The following is a 21,355-nucleotide window of genomic DNA, read 5'->3' as shown; positions in this document are numbered from 1 at the left end:
AAAAGTCTTCCTTCACCAAGCTCCCCTTGAACCACAACTTAAAACCACATAAGGACCCAATTAACTGCAATGAACTAGTCATTGGCTCCAGTAGTTCACAAATTAATCTCAACAATGGCAACAGTTCTTCCAATTCTTGCAACTCAATTGATCATTCTCTGCCTCGCCATCGTTTCATCCACAGCAGAGAATCCCAATCATGAATTTGCGAGAACGGTGAACAAGAAACAAATGGGTCTCAAGAGAGAAAAGCTTAGCCACTTTCGCATATACTGGCACGACATCCTCGCAGGCCCAAACCCAAGTGGAGTCCAAGTCGTTCCACCACAAAACGCATCACTCACAGCCTTCGGATTAGTGAGAATGATTGATAACCCACTCACAGCAGGCCCTGATTTGAGCACCAAATTTGTTGGTAGGGCACAGGGGTTTTACGCATCCGCGTCGCAGCAGGAACTTGGGTTGCTGATGGCCATGAATTTTGCTTTCACCGAAGGGAAATACAATGGGAGCACCATAACAGTGCTTGGGAGGAACGCGGTTTTCACGAAGGTTAGAGAGATGCCGGTGATCGGAGGCAGTGGACTTTTCCGATTCGCTAGAGGTTATGTTGAAGCCACTACGGCTAAGTTAGATCTCAAGACAGGAGATGCTACGGTGGAGTATAATTGCTATGTTTTGCATTACTGATGACGCTTTTTGGTTAAGTGGGTAGTAGTCAATAATTAATTGTGTGTTAGTTCCAAATCAATCACTCTGTCTCTTTAAGTAACTTTTGCTTTCTAGTCAAGGCCCAGCTTGGCAGCTGGTTCGGAGGAGCAGGGTTCCTGTTGAACCCTCTTTTCAAGGCAATAAAAATATTAAATACATGTGTTGTTTAGTAGGTTTCGCGAATTCTGAACCACGCAAAAGGGTTCACCCTTCACAGGTTTTCGTTATTAAACATTTACATAATTACAATATTATCCATGATTATAATAAAACACCTCAGACAATCTTTACATTAAGGGTATAACAGTAGTTTCAAAATTCAAACACTTATCAGATCAGTACTCTCCTCGAGCAGGGTCTAAACGGGTTGGTCTGTCTTTCCTTTTTGGTAAGTTTGAGTTGTTCATGTTGAATAATTGAGGAAAAGTAGACTCCAATAATATTTTTCTCTTCAATTGTTGTTCTAATTGAGGTTGGAGAACTGTCCATTTTTTGTTTAACAAATTTGAATGCGATTGGAATGCTTTTGTTGACTCTATGGTCTATACCGCTATACTTTTGACGTCGTCCCGTCATACTGGCCAAGCAATTAGGGATTGCATTTGCCCTTGGTGATGTCTTAATTGACAGTGATTGGGTGGTTTTGCTAGGAATGTAGCCTTTCTTTTGTAGACTAAATTTGATTCTTTACAACTAATTGTGTTGGAAGTGGAAACTCTGTGTCCACCCAAAAAAAAATGTTGACTTTGGGCCATCCGTTGTAGGACCAACGACCAAGAAATGACTTAAAAAGAAAGTTCAGAGACTACATTCTTGTTTTTTCCTGGTTAGAACTGGGCTCGATCGGGCTATTAGTTGTAGGCCGAATCATAGCTTTAAAGAAATATTTGGCCGAATTAGAACTTAAAACTGGGCTGCATGCGGAGTAAGTGAAGCCCAGTTCTGGGCCTAAAGCATAAGCCCAGTAATGCCAATTCTGGCTCCCATCGGAGTTCACTAGTGAAGTAATGATGAGCCATCAACAACATGCTTTCTGATGAGAGGGGCTACATACCACAACAATACAACTATATGACGGACAAAAACAAATTAACGAAAACAAACAAGATATGATCATCATGGACCAGACACCAATTGACACTGCCGGTATATTTATTGAACCACTCCGTTTAGTAATAAGAGTCATTTGTTTTGTTTTCTATTTTTATAATTTTTTTTTTTCGTTTTATGGTTTCAAGCTGTTTTCAAGTGTTTGATTTTATCCAGAATTGTGATCTCATGTCCGCATTTTATGTTTTCTAAAATAAGCAACTAAACGTGTTTTCGAGGTTGTTTATGTTTTTCATAATATAAAACATAGAAAATGCATGAAAAAATAAATATATCAAAAGACAACCCTAAACATCTCTATCATTAGTTGGCTTTATGAATTTGAAATTAGAATAGTAGAAATAAAAGCTAACAATTAAAGGTGACATGGACCACCATATCTGGATCCAACTTTATCTCAACCTTCACAAAAAAAAAAAAAACCTATAATTTTCTTCATTATTCTCCTCATCATCATGGTCCACGGTCGGTGGTACGTGGCATGTTGCCATTGGTTAACAGCTCACGGATAGATGAATCTCATCCACGAACAATAGTCACCGTCCCTAATTGAATTTTCTCGAGGAATCGATCGGCGGACAAAGTAGAAAGAATCTCCATTATGCAAGTAAAGCTACACAAAAATTTCACTTTTCTTCTTATCGCACAGAATCTAATCATGTCAGAAAAAAAAAATGAAAATCTCATTTTCCACTTCCTATAAATGCTTTCGTTCTGGACAACCTTTCGCTTCTCAAACCAACCACTCAACACTTTCAAACTCCTCTGTCCTTCTTTCTCTTCTCTCTTCTCAGTTCCCAACTATATGGCTAGAGATTACAGATATTATTCTAACTTCGAATATTTCTTGGAGTACTTGGCTTTCCCTCCTGCTCACCTGTGTTTCTTCATGGTCATACTGTTTTTTGTGATGGGTTTCTCATGGTATGTAGACTATGAATCCAAATACGAGGGAGTAATCAACCAGGTGAAGCTAATACTCATACTTTCTCCTATAGTTCTGCTAATAGCCCTGCATTGCTTATCGGGTGGCGCTTCGTTCTTCGTGCCGTGGCCGGAGCAGCATTCGATCCATCAAGTTGGAGGGTCTCCGTGGGGCGTAGCGCTAGTGCTTGTGTTCCTTTTGTTCATGATTTCTTATCAATCTTCTCTTCATGGACGTTGGTTTCCCTTAGTCTCTAGATGATGTTGATGTTCAACACATTTAATTTGGAAATTAGGGGACGACTTAGCTTGTTACTTTTGATGTACAAGATATCCTATGTTTTGGTTTATTTATGTGTGTGTGTCTATATATATATATAGCATAATATCAATACAATAATATCAGATTAATTAATAATTTTTTAAGTAATACTTATGGTTGGTCACGACTGGGACCGACATGCTATATTACCAGGTCTCCCTACTCAGCCATCTCTATCACGTAATATTTGCGACAACACAAAGAAGACCCTGATTGAAAATTGAATAATCTATTGTAATTAATTCCTTTTTGTATTTGTCTTATTTTCTTGTATGACTAGAAACTAGACACGTCACTTTAGTTTAGTAAGATAGGTGTATATATGTTGTCTTTAGTTTCTCCTTCTTGATAACTTTTTGATATACAGTACTGTAAAAGTTCTTTCTTCAATGAAATGCAGACTCTGCACTTGTCTTTCTTTTCCTCACTCATAATTGTCATCAGTCATTCTAAGTTTTACATGGTATCGGAGCTTTGAGGATATTATCATCAAATCCTCAGCGACTACATCATGAGTGAGAAGTCTGAAGATCCTTCCTTGTTAACAACCATCTCTCCATCAGGTTCCAACATCAATCCCATGAATGACCCATCTAACCCGTTGTTCTTGCACCAAGCAGAGAACACAAACTTATCCTTGTCACCTGCCTTACTCACCGAAACTAATTATCATCTTTGGAGCAAGTCAGTGCTTCGTTCTCTTCGTGCAAAGAACAAGATCGGACTTATAGATGGCACGATACCTGTGGCAGAACCGGCTGATCCGAATTTTTTTGCGTGGGATAGATGTAATGGTATGGTTCTCTCTTGGCTCTCAAGCAGCCTTTCTAAAGAAATTGCTACCAGTTCACTTACTGCAATCACTGCAAAGGAACTATGGGATGATTTGAAGGAGAGATTTTCTCACAATAATGGTCCAAGGATTTTTGAAATAAAAAAGGCGATGTCTTCTTTAAAACAAGGGAGTGCAACTGTTAGTGGGTACTATACCCAACTCAAAGCTTTATGGGATGAGCTCTCAATGTATAGACCACTTCCAGATTGTAAGTGTGGCCATCTCAAACAGCTTAATGATTTTCAACATCAAGAGTATGTACTCCAATTTTTGATGGGTTTGAACGAGTCATATTCAGTGGTTCGTGGACAGCTTTTACTCAATGATCCTTTGCCTCCCATCAACAAAGTCTTTGCTCTAGTGTCTCAAGAGGAAAGGCAAAGGACTATTTCACACACTGTTGATGACACCACAGATACCATGGCTATGCAAGTGAGGCAAAATACTTTTAAGCCACTTGAGAGATCCTCACGAGGAGATGGGACTAACAAAAGAGATCGTCCATTCTGTAATTACTGCAAGATTCCGGGACATTTGATAGAAAAATGTTTCAAGCTTCATGGCTATCCTCCTCACTTGCAAAGAAAAAGGGATGAGCCGAGGAACAAAGGCAATGGGCAACCTCATGTCAATGCCGTGTCACATACGGCTAGTTCCTCTCCAGATATTGCACCAAACTTGTCCTCTCTTAATTTGTCTGTGGATCAGTGTAATCGCTTGATGTCTCTACTTCAGTCTCATACACAATCTGAGAGTTCAAGCTCGCAAGGTAATAGTCTCACTAGTAACCATCATGTTTCAGGTATGACTCTAGATCATCTTCACTTCATTTCTTCTTCTGTTAAGAATTTCTCAACTCCTCTTTGGATATTAGATTCTGGCGCCACAGATCATGTGGTATGCTCTCATACATATTTCCATTCTTCACCAAGGAATCACAACTCATCTGTGACTTTTCCAAATGGGATCTCCATACCGGTTTCCTCCATCGGAACCATCTATCTTAAACACAATCTTGTTCTGAAAGAAGTTTTACATGTGCCTCAATTCAATTTTAATTTGATCTCCATTCACAAATTAGCCAGAGATAACCACTGTCTTGTCACATTCTCTGATTCTTATTGTTATATGCAGGACCAGAGCGGATTGAGGATGACTGGTTTGGGGACAGAGCATAAAGGTCTTTATGTCCTAAATGCAGGGAGTTTTGAACATTTTGTTAATGCTAGCCAAATCATCAATCAAGAAGCCCGTCTTTGGCATTCCAGGCTAGGTCATCCATCCACTGAAACTATGCAACTTTTGTCCAAGTATAACAATGCTATACATCCATTCTCTGATTTTTGTTCTATTTGTCCTTTGGCAAAACAGCGCCACTTGCCTTTTCCAGTTAGTATGTCTAGGTGTAAAAGTTCTTTTGACTTAATACATCTTGATGTATGGGGTCCCACCTCTATCACTTCTGTAGACAATTACAAATACTTTCTCACCCTAGTGGATGATCATTCAAGGGCAACTTGGTTGTACCTCATGAAGGCCAAATCAGAGGCTAGTATACATATTAAATCTTTCTTTCATCTGGTTGAAACACAATTTCATACAAAAATCAAAGCTATCCGGTCAGACAATGCGCCAGAATTGCATCTTTCACAATTTTATTCTGAAAAGGGGATCATTCATCAAAAAAGTTGTCCGTACACTCCACAACAAAATGGAGTAGTTGAACGTAAACATCAACATATTCTCAATGTCGCCCGTGCACTTCTTTTTCAGTCAAAACTTCCAAAAACCTACTGGAGTTATTCTGTTCAACATGCCATTTTCCTAATCAATCGCTTACCCACCAAGGTTTTACATGGTAAAACCCCTTTTGAAATCATTTTTCAAACCTCACCCACTTTTTCTTTTTTAAAACCTTTTGGATGCCTTTGTTATGTGTCTACTCCAAAGTCTCAAAGGGGCAAACTTGATTTTCGTGCAAAACCTCACTTGTTCCTAGGTTTTTCTTTTGGTGTTAAAGGTTTTAGGACCCTTGATCTTGATACCCACATGGTACAAATCTCTAGGCATGTGATCTTTCATGAAGAGATTTTTCCATTCCAATCCTCCAAGTCAGACGACTCCATTAATGTTGACACCTCTATTGATTTTGACAACTCTCACTTGTCTCAAGACCCCACTTTTCTACCCTCTTCTGACTTGCGTGCACCATTAGACAACCATTCTTTTCATAATACACACTCTTCCACACTTTCTCCTCCTAGCTTACCCTTAGGCTCTGTTTCCATACCTACACCATCTTGTCCAACTTTTTCTTCTGACACTTCAACCCAAAGCTCCATGCCCCCTACTGACCTTCCGCCTCAAATCATGCACCAACCAGATCTTGTCATCACAAAATCCCATCTCCAACCCATTGAGGGTGGTTCTGTTCGCCAATCCCATCGTGCCACGCGTCCACCTGCATATCTCAAAGATTACGTATATCATAATGCCAAGTCTCAGTCCCCAAGCACGTCTTCCTCAGCATCCGATGGTAACTCCACTGCTCATGATATAAATTCTGTTTTTTCTAACAAGTCTTTCTCACCTTCCCATTTACATTATACCATGACACTGTTGTCTACTAGTGAGCCTCGAACCTATGCAGAGGCTTCTCGTTCTCCAGCTTGGGTCAAGGCGATGGCAGCAGAAATACAAGCCTTACAGGAAAATCAAACTTGGACAGTCACTTCTTTACCACCAGGTCAACGAACTTTGTGTTGTCGCAAATATTACGTGATAGAGATGGCTGAGTAGGGAGACCTGGTAATATAATGCTGATGGGACACTCGAACGACACAAAGCACGCTTGGTCGCCCAAGGATTCACCCAACAAGCTGGCCTGGATTATACTGATACTTTCTCGCCTGTTGTTAAGATTGTGACCATCCGTATGTTTCTTTCATTAGCGACTGCCCATAATTGGACTTTATGCCAATTGGATGTCCAGAACGCTTTCCTACATGGGGATTTGAATGAGACTGTTTATATGAGAGCACCTCCGGGCTCCTCCATTGATCCCAATCTTGTGTGCAAATTGCATAAATCCCTTTACGGTCTCAAGCAAGCCTCTCGCCAGTGGTTTGCCAAGTTCACTGCTGCATTACTTGAATATGGTTTCCACCAGTCTAAGAATGATTATTCTTTCTTTACCTTGAGGACGGCCACACACTTCACGGGGTTACTTGTTTATGTGGATGATATCATTTTGGGAGGCAATGATCTAGCTACTATACAATCTGTCAAAGCTTTTCTCCATCAACGCTTCCATCTTAAGGACCTAGGTGCCCTTAAATTCTTTCTAGGTCTCGAAGTGGCCAGATCCTCTGCCGGCATGCTTCTTTGCCAGCGCAAATATACCTTGGATATTCTCACTGATTCTGGTTTTCTTGGTGCACGCCCTGCTGCAACGCCAATGGAGCAAAATGTCAAGTTTTCTTTGTACTCTGGCACAATTTTGGCAGATCCTTCTTCTTATCGCAGTTTAATTGGAAAGTTGATCTACCTTACCCTGACTCGCCCTGACATATCTTATGCCGTGCAAGTTCTCAGTCAATACATGCAGGCTCCCACTGATGTTCACCTTCAAGCTGTTCATCGTATTTTGCGGTATCTCAAAGGAACACCCAATCACAGTTTATATTTTCCTGTCTCCTGTGATTTTCAGCTGCGCGCATACTGTGATTCTGATTGGGCTGGGTGTCCTGATTCTCGTCGTTCAGTCACTGGTTACTGTGTGTTTTTTGGATCTTCTCTTGTTTCCTGGAAATCCAAGAAACAAACTACGATTTCACGGTCCTCTGCTGAGGCCGAATATCGCTCTATGGCGTCCACTTGCTGTGAGCTTATTTGGATTCATTCCCTCTTGCAAGATTTTGGGATTCATCACTCTCAACCTGTCACACTCTATTGTGACAATCAAGCTGCTCTTCATATTGCATCTAACCCAGTTTTTCATGAACGTACAAAGCACATTGAGTTAGATTGCCATTTAGTTCGAGATCGAGTTCAGAGTGGATTTCTTCAAACTCTTCATCTATCTACCTCTCAGCAGCTCAGTGACCTCTTGACCAAAGCTCTTGCTCGATCACAATTTCAACACTTACTCTCCAGTTTGAACGTCTTTGATCCCCACCGTTCAACCTGCGGGGGAGTATTACCAGGTCTCCCTACTCAGCCATCTCTATCACGTAATATTTGCGACAACACAAAGAAGACCCTGATTGAAAATTGAATAATCTATTGTAATTAATTCCTTTTTGTATTTGTCTTATTTTCTTGTATGACTAGAAACTAGACACGTCACTTTAGTTTAGTAAGATAGGTGTATATATGTTGTCTTTAGTTTCTCCTTCTTGATAACTTTTTGATATACAGTACTGTAAAAGTTCTTTCTTCAATGAAATGCAGACTCTGCACTTGTCTTTCTTTTCCTCACTCATAATTGTCATCAGTCATTCTAAGTTTTACATGCTAAATTAAGAAAATAAAATATTATACATAGAAAGCCCTGAAAGGCCCACGTAAATAACATAAGTTGATAATTTCTCAATATGCTAATATATATGATCTTATTATTATGCCTTCGTAAAATATGAGCCAAGTGTTGTTTGCTGCTTCTTAAAAGTGACGTTGAGTTGGATTTTATCTCTAACTTTTTTTAATTAACGCGATTAGATGCTCTGGTGTGCTATTCTCGTACTACAAGAAAAATCCAACTTTGGTTAAAAGAAGGGTCTCAAGAAGTAAAAGACATATTTGTTATATTGATAAAATTGTTATATGACGGGACTTCATTTTTAGTGGAGTGATAAAGATGACGAAACTGAAGATAATAATTCTACCTTGAAGCTCGTGAAAAAGCAGCCTCATTTTGTATATTTGTAGTTTGTTAAAATATATATGTAATATTTTTTTGGATGAAATTGTCGGTGTGCCTTCCACATACAGTGAAGAGAATAAATCATCCACCATACTACACTTGTTTGGATGGTCCAATTGCCTACTTATCATCGTGGTTGCTCTAATTCTAAAGATATTTCCGGATTGATCAAGCACTTTAAACTAAAAAATGGTAGGTCCAAGATCACACGTGAACGAGTATCATATCATTAACTTTGTGTTATGTGGGGCTGCGGTGACGAGTTCCTCTTAAATACAATAAATATGGTCCAAAGCGGACATTATATATTGGAAGGATGCTCTCTTGATCACGCCCATAAAAGGTTGCTAAGCTGCCCGCCCTGCACACCATTTTCTATAAAGAAAAAAAAAGAAAGAAAAAAAAGAAAGGAAAAAGTACGGGTTATGAGCTTTCGGTTTCCATTCTTGCGGGCTTCTATATTTATCTTCCTAGCTTCGGGCCTTCACCGCCCTTCAGCACAAATGACGCGTACAAAACTTGGGCTTTACCACCCACCTGTGAATTGTGATCAACACCCAAAAGAAAGGTAAGAGAAACTCATAAGGGACTTTTGGAGGCCGGGTACACCAGATTATACTTAATTGTAAAAAAGTGCAGTCACTAAAACATCCTTTTAAAAAAGTACACTGGGATCATCTTTTACCAAAATAACCTCAAATTTGATTTTCTCTCTCCACGAATTGTGATACAATAGTGATACTTTTAAATAGAAGATCCAATTTAGTGTTCAATTTATATCTTTTGCTTATAAAATGATGATATAAATGTTAGAATGTAAATTTGATTGCATTACATGTCTTTCTAGTTCAATTATGTCATTTTAGTGGATTTTTGGTGTTGATGATACTATAGTGATACATCTCTGCAGCTGTAAATGTTTATCCAAAACGAGCAAGAGATGTACAAACCAAGAAAAGAAAACCAAGAAAGGAAAAGTGATTAGGAAGAATAAGTATGCATATTGGTTCAATTACATCATTTTAATGAATTTTTGGTGTTGGTGATACTATAGTGATACATCTCTGCACTTGTAAATGTTTTTCCAAAACAAATAAGAGAGGTAACCAAGAAAAGAAAATCAAGAAATGAAAAGTAATTAGGAAGATGAAGTATGCATACTAGTTTCATTGTATCATTTTAGTGATTTTTTGGTATTGGTGATACTATGGTGATACTATAGTGATACTATAGTGATACATCTCTGCAAAAAACGAACCAGAGTTCAGATCTGCAAAAAAACAAAGCACAGCCCAGATTGAACAACGAAACATCGTCCAGATCTGTCAAAAACAAGGCAGAGCAACTCGACGCAGTCCAGATTGAGCAACGACGAAGAAGGCGATGAAGAGAGGAGAAACTCGACCAAAAACGGAGAAGAAGGCAACGAAGAACAAATTCAGATCGAGAACAAGAAGAAGAAGAAGAAGAAGAAGAAGAAGAGAAAGAAGGAGATAACTTTTAGTAGAGAAGAAGGAGAGAAAGAGAGGAAGTTGGATAGTTGGAGGGAGAAGAAGAAGAAGAAGGAGGAGGAGGAGGGTATTGTAGGTATAAACTAAAAAATATCTTAAGTCAGATGACCAAATTACCCTTAAATTGTACTTTTTTACAATTTTAAAAAATGTCTATGACCTTTTTACAATTAAGTTGTCTAAAGTATTCTTATTGCCAATTTTCCCAACTCATAATAATGTATGGGCCCTATTTTTTCCATTGGCCCAATGCTCAGTATCTCCATAGTCTATTCCATTCATCCGATACATAAAGTCGTGATTCGTGAAGTAACATGGTGACAGTGGCTTTTTAGACGTGTCACATCATCTTTCATAAAATTTGACGGACTAGATTTTGCACGGAAGCTCAATATCTGACGCTGCATCTTTCAGAAAATAACGTAATTGAAGGTGAGAGGTGACCGACACCAAAGTGTGTGTGTGTACTTACCCCAAGTGTAGGGTATCGTCAAGTAATAAACCGGTGAGTCCGGTATCGATCCACGAGGAAGCAATGCAAATTTGAAGTGAATGATATACAAATGACTAGCTAACACTAATAAACACAATGAATATCAAATAAAAGCAAGTAAAAGAAATGGGCCGAATGACTCGGTAGCATGAGCGATTTTGTAATCAAAGTAAGCACAAATTGGATTTAAAACAATTAATTAAAAACCTAGTCTCTAGTCCGTCCCGGTGGCTACTCGGTTCTCATACTCAAGGTATCATTGCAAACACACACAACCATACACAATGCATTGTGTGATACTATCAATCATGCATATGCAAAGAGAATTGGGATATAAGACTTCAATTCATACATGTAGGCCATCGGGTCTCTTAATCTACGATGAACGCAAAGGGATAAGCACCTAATATTATGGATTAATGTTCCCCCTTGGGGCTCGGCTTGGCTAACACCCTAGTTTCACACTCAAAGATCAATTAACTATAACTCTCCCATGCACATTCCTAAATTAACCCAAAACCCCATCATCAATACACATAATTAATAGCTATGCAATGAAAAACTCAATTAATTAAGGAAATCATGCAATGGGTTTAACAATTCTCAATCGAACACATTAGATGCAATCCCTAGACTAGACAATCCAAGAATACAATCAAATATGTCATTCCCATAGATCCAATCACACAACTATCACGAAATTAAAAGAGAGAAATCGAAGCTACGATTCTTTGAGCATACCTTGAGTAATCGAAACCTTGCACCCACCGTTCGGGACTAGAAACTAGAAAAGGAACTTAGCCACTCATTATAATGAGAATAAACATCAATTTTATAGATGAAAATGAATGTTTACAATCAAGATCACAAGAACTAAGTAAAACCCTAGAGAGAGAAAGAGAGAAAAACTATGGAGGCTAGATGTTGTGTGTGATGAATTATGAGAAGGAAGACCCAATCTTAGGGTTTTTCTCCTCTTTTTACAATAGAAATTACCTATCTACCCTTATACAAACGTTCCCCATTGGTTACATACATGATTTACCCCAAATGCCCTTGAAATGTTGTGCAGAAAAATTGCAGTTCCGCGGTGGTGTCCGGACGGGTGTCCGGATGGGTGTCCGGACACTTCATGCGTCCATCAACTTTGAAGCCTCTGCCTCAATTTGTGAAGAAAGCGTCCGGACGGCACTTGAGGTGTCCGGACACCCACTGTCCGGACAGGTGTCCGGACACTTGCTGAATCCCAGCTTCTTCTTTCAGCTCCAAAGGTGATCAATTCAGTCATTTACGCCCGATTTCCTGCAAAACCAACGGGAAACATGTATAAGAGTAAAATTACTTTATTTTAACACAAATGCATTACTATAAGCACTAGGACCTCCTAATTAGATGATATTAGGACCTCAAACTAGAGGTCCGATCAAGGGGTTATACGGTCTTCCCATATGTGTCCGTGTAAAATCAGAACCGTCTGATAGGTATGTCACTACATAATCATAAAATTAATAATAAAAAATTAAATACATTAATATAATTCCGTCATGGCTCTCCAGGTGGTTTTACTTTCACTTTCTGGTGGGTTCTTGTTTTTTTTTTTTAATTAATTCACACGTGTGAACACTATAAGTGCTACTTTTTCTTTTCTATAAATTATGTCAACTTTTTTTTAGCTTGTTCACATGTAGACTGTAGAGTCAGTTGAATTAGGGTTGTCGGCAATCGATGCTTACTTAGAAATTTATGCCCTAAATGCGTTACTGATATGGCACGGGACCTAGTAATAGAGGCATTACTGCATTACCATGGGAATGCATAGATTAAGCCAATGGTTTAGTTAGGAAAAAAAAAAAGATTGTTCAGTTAACTAAGAGCACTTGCAATGGTATTATTTTGTCTAGGCCAACAAATATGTATGGAGTTTTGTGTTTTGTTGATGTGGTTGTATTGGGAGATGTATTTTGCTGTAGTTTTATTGTGGACAATATGAAGGGAATGTGAATTTGTTGGCCTCCATGTTGGGTGGGAAGAAAAAATGTATAGGAATTTGTGTTTTGCTGATGTGGTTATATTGGGAGATGTATTTTGTTGATGTGATTATATTGAGAGACGTGTTTGGCTTGACTTTTTATGTAATAGAGGTGAAACCCAATATTGGTTTTTACTTACCCAACAAAATGGGACCATTGCAATAGTTATTGCCTTGCCAATACTGGAATTTACTGGTCCCAATAGGTTAAGTACTATATTACTATGAATCAAAGGTCACATTCAAAATTTTAAAAAATAATCAAACAACTTTAGGTGCTATAATTGATTTAGAAGTAAATCTTTTTGATTGAGACCAAGTTTTGTTTTGCTAGTGGTTAAACAATAGGTTTGATGTTGGGGATACTTACGGCGTTAGTTATAATACTGTATGGATCAATACGTATGCACGTTTCTAGTTAGAATTCATCATTTATAATTGAGACTATTGGAGTATCTAATCTCATTCGATCCTTCAGTTTTCAACTCTGTGCCTATGTCGGCTCAATAGATTGCTTTCCCCGTTGGTGTTGTTTCAGTCATTTTATAAGTTTTGGAACATATTATATGGTTGAAACTTCAAACAGATAAAACAACTAATATTAAAAGTAATTTTTTATTTAAGGAAAAAAAATGACACGTCCAATATTATATATCACTGTGCATTTATCAGTTGCTGGCAATCCACAGACAAGTGTACGTACATGCACATATAGTCAACAACCACGCATAAAATGGGACCTGTTTAATTAATTTCTTATTACAAAAAAAGAAAACTAGATAATAAGGCCTTGCAAGGAAGGCTGATAACAGACGATAAATAAAAAGCAGCAGCAACACAAAGCTAAGCCCCAAGGTGAGCCTCCGGCTCGATGTATGGCCAACCTAAACTGACTTCCTGTTCCTGAAGGCTGAAGAGAGCTGAGAGCCAGTGAACTGCTATCATCATAATTAAAGGAGATATTACCAGCAAACGTTGCAATACCTCTGATGCTGTGGCCATTACAGCATCATAAACTACATAACCCAGAAATGCGCACACAATCACTGTTGCTGTCATTAGGAACCAGTGTTCCCAGAATAAGAAATTTGAAGATTTGGGTATTGAGGCTGCGGCCATTACTAGGAGGAGGAAATGTCTGGAGAGTGAAAATTGATTGTGTGAAATAGGATACTTTGTTTCTTCTTTTATATTGATAGTTTGAGACGAGAAAAAGGGTACACATCTTTATTGCATTTGTTTTGGCTTTTGTGGTGGTGTAGGTACTCTGTCATTATTGTTGGCTTGTTGCACCACTAGTATAATATATTTTTGAATATGTAAAATAACAACTCTATTGGTAACCACTCGAACCTCTTTCATATTGTCATAGGTTCTCGTTTTTAGTGGGCTTAAGTCTATATGGGCTCGACCGAGGCCAGTTTGAGCTCAAAATTGACCGAGTCCAGACTCTCAAAGCTATCGTTGATTCTCAGTGGGCTTGTGGCTCATATCGGCCCTGGCCCATAACAGCCCGAAACTCACCCGAGAAGTCTCCGCTCCAGTCTCTCTCAGCTGTACATTGCGAACGACAACAGCATGTCTCTGAGCAGGACCTCCAGCATGCTCCGTCAGCGCCTCTTGCCGTCTCTACGTACCCGCGGAGGCTCCCAGACGTCTGGACACAGCCGGTGGACTTCCCCCGGCCACGAGGAGCGGCCCAAAGGGTACCTCTTCAACCGAACCCCGCCACCACCGGGAAAATCGCGTGAGTGGGAGGACTGGGAACTGCCTTGCTACATCGCCAGCTTCGGCACCATTGTCATTCTTGGTGTTGGACTGAACGCCAAGCCCGATCTCACAATCGAGACCTGGGCCCACAAGAAGGCCCTCGAGCGTCTTCAGATGGAGGACGCTGCGGCTTCTACTGAATCTGACTGAATCGGCATCTGGTATGGCGCCTTTTACTTTGTGTTTTGTGGATCAGCGAGGATTGTGGAGCCTTTGTTGATATGTGATGTAGAATAAGGTTTTCAAAGGCGAATCTTTGCCTCTCTTTGTTTTGACTGATTTCTTTTCGTTTAAAAAATATTACATATTACATATTGCATTTCAATTCGATGGTTATATCAGGGTTCCTTTACAATACTATTTATCATTTATTTATTTTTTCCATTTACATGTTGGATGGGATTACTTAAGACGCTAAATTGCAATTACAATTTGTGGTGGAAATGTGGAATTAGAAATTCATGGAATTAGAAGTGCATGGGCTTTAGAAATTGAGATCTCTAGTTCTTCAACTGGAGACAGGTAAACTCTTTTACTCTTGTGCCTAGTCTTCGTTTTTTGTTTTTAAATTTCTACAGTGTGGCCTTACTTGGGATGGAGATAATCAAATAAAAGCAAGTGAATGTTTCTTCAGCTTGCTTGGGAGAGCTTAGAGATCAGAGGGAAGGAGAGATATCAGAAATTAGAGGAGAAGGGTACCGTTTAAGCCAATGGGTAAACTCTATAGTTCTACTACACTTTCAAAGTTATCATCTGCGTAATGTTGGACTGTTCAGTGACCGCGTGAACAAAAATTGAATGAAGCAGAAAGAGAGCGTGCAGTGAATGTGCAGAAACATAAGAAGATGGAATAAGAAAGAAAGTTTTTCAGTCTAACGTTGAGTACGCTTTGATTAGTTATAAGAAATGAGAAAATTTCCGAAGTTGGATAAACTTGTGCAATATAGGGAGATTATTACTCTGATGGCAAACTTTAGAATTTCCTAGTAGGACACTCTGCATAGAAGAGGGAGGCTGAAAAGGACATTTATGGGAAGTATGAACGTGAAAGGATGGGCGGAAATTTTTTGCTTTGCACCTGAGCGAAAGAGTATCTAAGTTGTGATTTCACTCTAAAAAAAATTCATTAAGCATTCATGCATCCAGTCCCCAATATTTTTCTTAGTTTGAGCAAGAAGAAAAAGAGCGTCTCAGTTTTGGATATTACTATGATAGCATTGGATGTTTGTATCATAAAGCATTGAACCACTCTACAAGTGACGCATTCTCTCCCTGCATCATCTTATCCTTCCCTTCTCTCTCATCATTGTCAGCAGTGAACTCTAAAGAAACCTTGATCAGAATAACATGTTTTTGCAGGAAGCTAGTTTAGGGATTCTCACATATTGCTATTAAATGTCCTTTTTTATTTTTAAAATTTCTGAATTTGGTTTTATACTTTTATTTTAAGGGTTTTGGGTATCCTGTGTGGTGTTTTTGGTTCTTAGTTTGATGGTGATGGTAGGTGAGGCGCTTTTTGGTTTGGGGGTGTTCTTTCTTTCTTTGGATTTTAGAGGCGATTTCAATCATTCAGAAATTTTTTGTTTTGACTCCCTGTCAAGATCAGGTTTTGAAATGAATGAGGAGAATTCAATTAGTTGGTCATATTATCATTGTTAAAGATGGTGTGTCGGGAGTGTAATTTTTCTTAGTATCCTGATTGAAATTTCAATATTGGGGGTGGCCCGTTGGATCCGTATGGAAGGATTTTAGAAGAGAGTATGCAATTAAGCTGAACTTGTGTCTGTGAATGATCTGTATGAAACTGACCATGTTGTTGTATGGATATCCATAGCATTCCACTGCTCCATTGAGAAGTAGAATGTTTGTTGAATGGGGAAGGTTTATTTGTCAGAGGAACTGGTGTAGTTGTTTGATTGGCTACAAATTTAGGGAGATAACCATAGTTAATCAATAGAAAGTGGGAGTCGAATTGAAAGTTCAAACACTGCTCCCTCTCATAATATAGTTACCGAACAGTAAATTACAACAGAAATCTTGAATTGAAATGAAAATTTGGTAGCCTGCTCTGCCTGTGCACAGAAGCTGTTAAGGTCGTTTCCTTTCCTTAACATATTTTACGGTTTGTCTCATTCTTCTTCGTATTTACTTCAGCATCCGACTTGGATGTCATCACTCAACCAACCACGTCTCTTAGCCAGACTTCCTTGAGCAGTTCAAATCTTGCATTTTTGCAAGCATAACCTGCTTGTTCCTTGTCTCTGGATATTCCATTGCCATTGGTCAATATTGTCGGAGATGGTGGCAATTTGTCAGTTATGGATGTAGAGAGGGCATTCTATTTCCTCGAGTTTCCTCCTCCCTGGTGTATCTTTTTTCTTCACAGCAGATGCATTCCTCGACAACTGAGATCTCCCTCCGGCATCCTCCGTAACTTTTTTTCTGGAACATCATCAGATGATGGAGGGTTGTTAAACATACGAAGCAGCTGCATCATAAGGAAATGATCTTGTTGAAGACTCCAGACGATCTTGCATTGCCTATAACTTATACTTACTCACGAGTCTCACGATCCAGATTTCAATCATTGCGATGCATCAAAGGAATAGGAGAATCATGAATAGTCAAAATGACTACGAACTTGTGTTCAACCTATTAATCTGAGTGCTAAGCGATCTGCTTATGCTTATGATAGCAAGGAAAGCATTATACCATAGTCATAACTAAATCCACTGATAAAGCTAGAATCAAGCGTGCAAATGAGGAAAACAAAAGGCTAAAGAGAGCAATATCAAAGAGCATAGGAATATTGTATTGGATGATACCTTCCCTCTTTTGACTAAAAATACTGTTTTTACTTCTAGTAAATAAAATCATTTGGATATGGCTTTGGCACTTTTGGTTGGATTTGAGGGTTACGCAAATCTTTTAGAATTGTGAAGTTAACAATTTGAATCCAATGATTTAAGAGGCGTGTCATATCATATCACTTTTTTATTTTTTCATTTTTGAAAATCTATAGATTTTTTTCTCTATCATTATATGTGAAAATGTAAATTTTAGAGAATTGCGGAGTCCTCAAATCCCTTTTGGTCCAAACAATTCGAGTATAATCTCTTGAATATTTACTTACATGAGTCGGCGACTCTTATTTAACAAGACCAGCCTACATGCGATGGCCAAGTATTGAAGGAAAGTCCTAATTAGTGTTAATTAGTTGCTGTAAATATGGGGGTTTTTTTGAAAAATAACCCTCGTTTATAAAACATTTTTCAAATCTAACCCTTATTTTCAAAACACTTAAATATAACCCTTTTGCCAAAGGAAAAGACATTCATATCCTTTCACGTCTTTTCATGCACCACCTCTCTCTCTTAAACCCTAAAAATGATTTTCCCTCCCAAAAACACTCCTCTCCCTTTGCGAAACCACTCTCTCTCATCCTTCAAACCCAGTAAAACCGCCCATGTATACCTCTTTCATTCGAAATTTGTCACAGATCTACTGAAATCGATAAGCCAAAAGCTCAAATCTTAAAGGTTGAAGTATCGGGACGTATAATCTTCGGTAAGCTGCCATAGCGACGTCGTCGGAAGACGCAAACGAGCCTAAAGTCGGCAACGCAATCTCCGAATTCGTTCCCCTAGAACATATAAGTGCTCACCGTGGTCGCTACATGTCCAACCCTTCGTCTCCTACTTCAGCGAGTTTGCATTTTACCATACAACATCTTGTGCTAAAAACATCTTGTCATTTAAGTCGAGAAGGCAGATAGCACCAACTAAGGTTAGTGTAGTGCATTTTATGAGTTAATATACCAGTACAAATATTTCGTTGATAAATGATTTTTCGTTGATGTGAGACAAATTTTTCGTTGGTTACTTCGTTAGTTTTCGTTTAACTCAGACAATTTTTCGTTGATAAAACATTTATATGGTTGATAATATAACGATTTCAATAAGTGGGTTTCTCACCCAACAACTTTAAACCATGGCTAGATGTATAGCGCAGAAGATGTTCGACCAATCGTAAATGACAGAAAGTTTACACTTACACTTCACCATTCTGTTAGTGTAATAAAAACTCCAGTAAATATTTTTCGTTGCTAAACTTGTGTATTTTTCATTGCTAAAACGTGTATATTTTGGTTGCTAAACGTGTGTAATCTCGTAGCTAAATGACTGTATTGTCGTTGATATCGACAGCTTTTTTAGTTGATAACTGTTTTACTTTTCTTATATCATATCAATTGCAGTTATTTCGTTGATAACTGTTTAAATTTTCGTTGTTAAACGTGTATAATTTATGTCTGTTTCGTTGATAACCCTGTTACTTTTCGTTGAGTTTTTTGGTTGAATACTCACTTATTTTGTGATTCAGAAATGGAAGAGGTTAGCATATTGGTTCGTTATTGTGGGTCTTGGGAAAATGTTGGTCTCAGTTATGCATATAAGGGTGGGAAGAGTAAGGGCATGATCATTCCAAATGACATTTCCTACAACCAATTATTGGATATGGTGTACGAATTGACGAATATCGATCGTCGGACACATAACATCCAATTGAAGTATATTTTCAATGTCCATGGTCCAACTGAACCTGTTGAGATTGAAGGTGACAGGGATGTTCATTTTTTTGTACGATGCAACAGCGACAAGAACATACCTGGGACATCTCTATGCATTTCAAACACTGATAGAGAGGTATATGATGATGATACTGAGGTAAATTTTGAGTTAAATGATGATCGATATGATATTGCAGATACATAATTGTTTGAAGAACCTGACATAGTTGGATTCAGCCGGAACATTGATGATCGTAACGAACCTCAGATAAATATATCAGAAGTCTGCAAAACTTGCTGCAATACTTGGAATAACCTCGTATACCCATAGTTGGAAAGCCCAATAGATTGTACCATTCAAAATCATTCTGCTTGGCCTTAAATTTGTCGGACCTTCCAACAAGACAATTAGTTAGGGACTGTATTGTCTTCTTGTAGGACAAAGTCCCCCATGGGTACTTGTTGAACTCATCAACATAATCAACCAGATTCAAGAAATCAACATCAATCAACAGCTTCACATCTTTACCTAAGAGTACATACTCAACAAAATATACAAGTGCCAACTTATATACATGATAGGTATGATAATACCTATTGTTTTTGATAGAAATATCCCCCTCTTAAGCTTTCTTTTGATAAATAATGAGTGTATTTATGTGTTGATTTGTATTTTGATAGGTTGATTGCGGTTTGGATGAAAAGCGACGTAAAAAGGGCTGAATTGAAGAAAATGTCCACCGACCTTCATGTGTTCAAATAGTCATAACTTTCTGTCACGTTATTGGAATTGAGCGCAACAAAAGGCATTGGAAACTAGACATCTCAAGCTTTCCGTAGAATCTAAAATCATGCAAATCGGAGGTCATATGGAGAAGTTATGGTCATTTGAATCATGTGCCTAGGGGTAACGCGCCTAGGCGTGGCGCGCCTAGGCGCACAAATTGTGCACGCCCAGGATCACTCCTGCACGCCCAGTCCAGAGAGTTGGACTTGAATTTTAAGTTGTGCACGCCTAGGATCACGCCTAGGCGTGAAAACAACGCGCCTAGGCGTGAAAAGCAATTTTCTGAGGTGTTTTAAGTCGCGATTTGTCCGAGCTGCGGGAGTTTTGAGACCTAGAACTGATTTTCTGGGGAGCGAAACCAGAGGGGGAAGGCGATTCTTGGAGCTAGGAGGAGAGATTCTTCAGCTCAACTTGGATTTACTCAACTAATTGGTTTCTGTCACGTTATTGGAATTGAGCGCAACAAAAGGCATTGGAAACTAGACATCTCAAGCTTTCCGTAGAATCTAAAATCATGCAAATCGGAGGTCATATGGAGAAGTTATGGTCATTTGAATCATGTGCCTAGGGGTAACGCGCCTAGGCGTGGCGCGCCTAGGCGCACAAATTGTGCACGCCCAGGATCACTCCTGCACGCCCAGTCCAGAGAGTTGGACTTGAATTTTAAGTTGTGCACGCCTAGGCGTGAAAACAACGCGCCTAGGCGTGAAAAGCAATTTTCTGAGGTGTTTTAAGTCGCGATTTGTCCGAGCTGCGGGAGTTTTGAGACCTAGAACTGATTTTCTGGGGAGCGAAACCAGAGGGGGAAGGCGATTCTTGGAGCTAGGAGGAGAGATTCTTCAGCTCAACTTGGATTTACTCAACTAATTGGGTTTATTCATGATTTTCTCATCTCTCCTTTTGTGTTTTTCTCTCATTATGTGTAACTAAATCACTTGTGCCAAGGCTAGGATGAAGCCTTGGGTTTGATGACTTGTTTATGACTTGATTTACATATATATGAGTTGATTTGGGTATAAATCTTGTGTTTCTATGTTTGATTGCAATTTCTTCATGCTTGTGGTGTTTGGCCAACACCTAGGTTTTTTGGATGAAATTGTTTGGAGAATTTGCTTAGACAATAATATGTCAAGTAGATTATACTTCTTGAAACACTTGATTATGAATGTGTCTCCCTTTAATTAGGTGACAATTTGTATGAATCCTAATCTCCATAGAACTCCATGAATTCCTATGCATGTTTAGACCAATAAGATGGCTAGAATGTATTTAGGAATATCCGACCTAGACCAATAAGATGGCTAGTAATCGATTGTAGGGAGATTTGGCTTAAGTGCGCTAAAACCGACTTAGGTACGGATTCGTTATGCCC

The 21,355-nt window shown here is 38.8% G+C and overlaps 2 protein-coding genes across 2 annotated transcripts; both read left to right on the top strand.

The window, feature by feature from the left end:
* The first annotated feature begins 23 nt into the window (after positions 1-23).
* On the top strand, positions 24-925 carry LOC119996316 (dirigent protein 22-like). Its single transcript, XM_038842904.1, has one exon. It carries the CDS (start codon positions 115-117, stop codon positions 688-690), a length of 576 nt encoding a protein of 191 aa, XP_038698832.1. The 5' UTR covers positions 24-114; the 3' UTR covers positions 691-925.
* Positions 926-14,384: 13,459 nt separating this feature from the next.
* Positions 14,385-14,978, top strand: LOC119997487. The gene has a single exon (XM_038844551.1). It carries the CDS (start codon positions 14,438-14,440, stop codon positions 14,777-14,779), a length of 342 nt encoding a protein of 113 aa, XP_038700479.1. The 5' UTR covers positions 14,385-14,437; the 3' UTR covers positions 14,780-14,978.
* The last annotated feature ends 6,377 nt before the right edge of the window (positions 14,979-21,355 follow it).

This window comes from Tripterygium wilfordii, chromosome 4, assembly GCF_013401445.1.
Source record: "Tripterygium wilfordii isolate XIE 37 chromosome 4, ASM1340144v1, whole genome shotgun sequence".
Taxonomy (NCBI): Eukaryota; Viridiplantae; Streptophyta; class Magnoliopsida; order Celastrales; family Celastraceae; genus Tripterygium; species Tripterygium wilfordii.
The sequence above is the reverse complement of the archived record's forward strand: the minus strand, read 5'-3'. Positions and strand labels throughout refer to the sequence as shown.

What these genes read in the sequence shown, in the direction of transcription:
- LOC119996316 (XM_038842904.1), top strand. Translation starts at nt 115, where the DNA reads ATGGCAACAGTTCTTCCAATTCTTGCAACTCAATTGATCATTCTCTGC.
- LOC119997487 (XM_038844551.1), top strand. Translation starts at nt 14,438, where the DNA reads ATGTCTCTGAGCAGGACCTCCAGCATGCTCCGTCAGCGCCTCTTGCCG.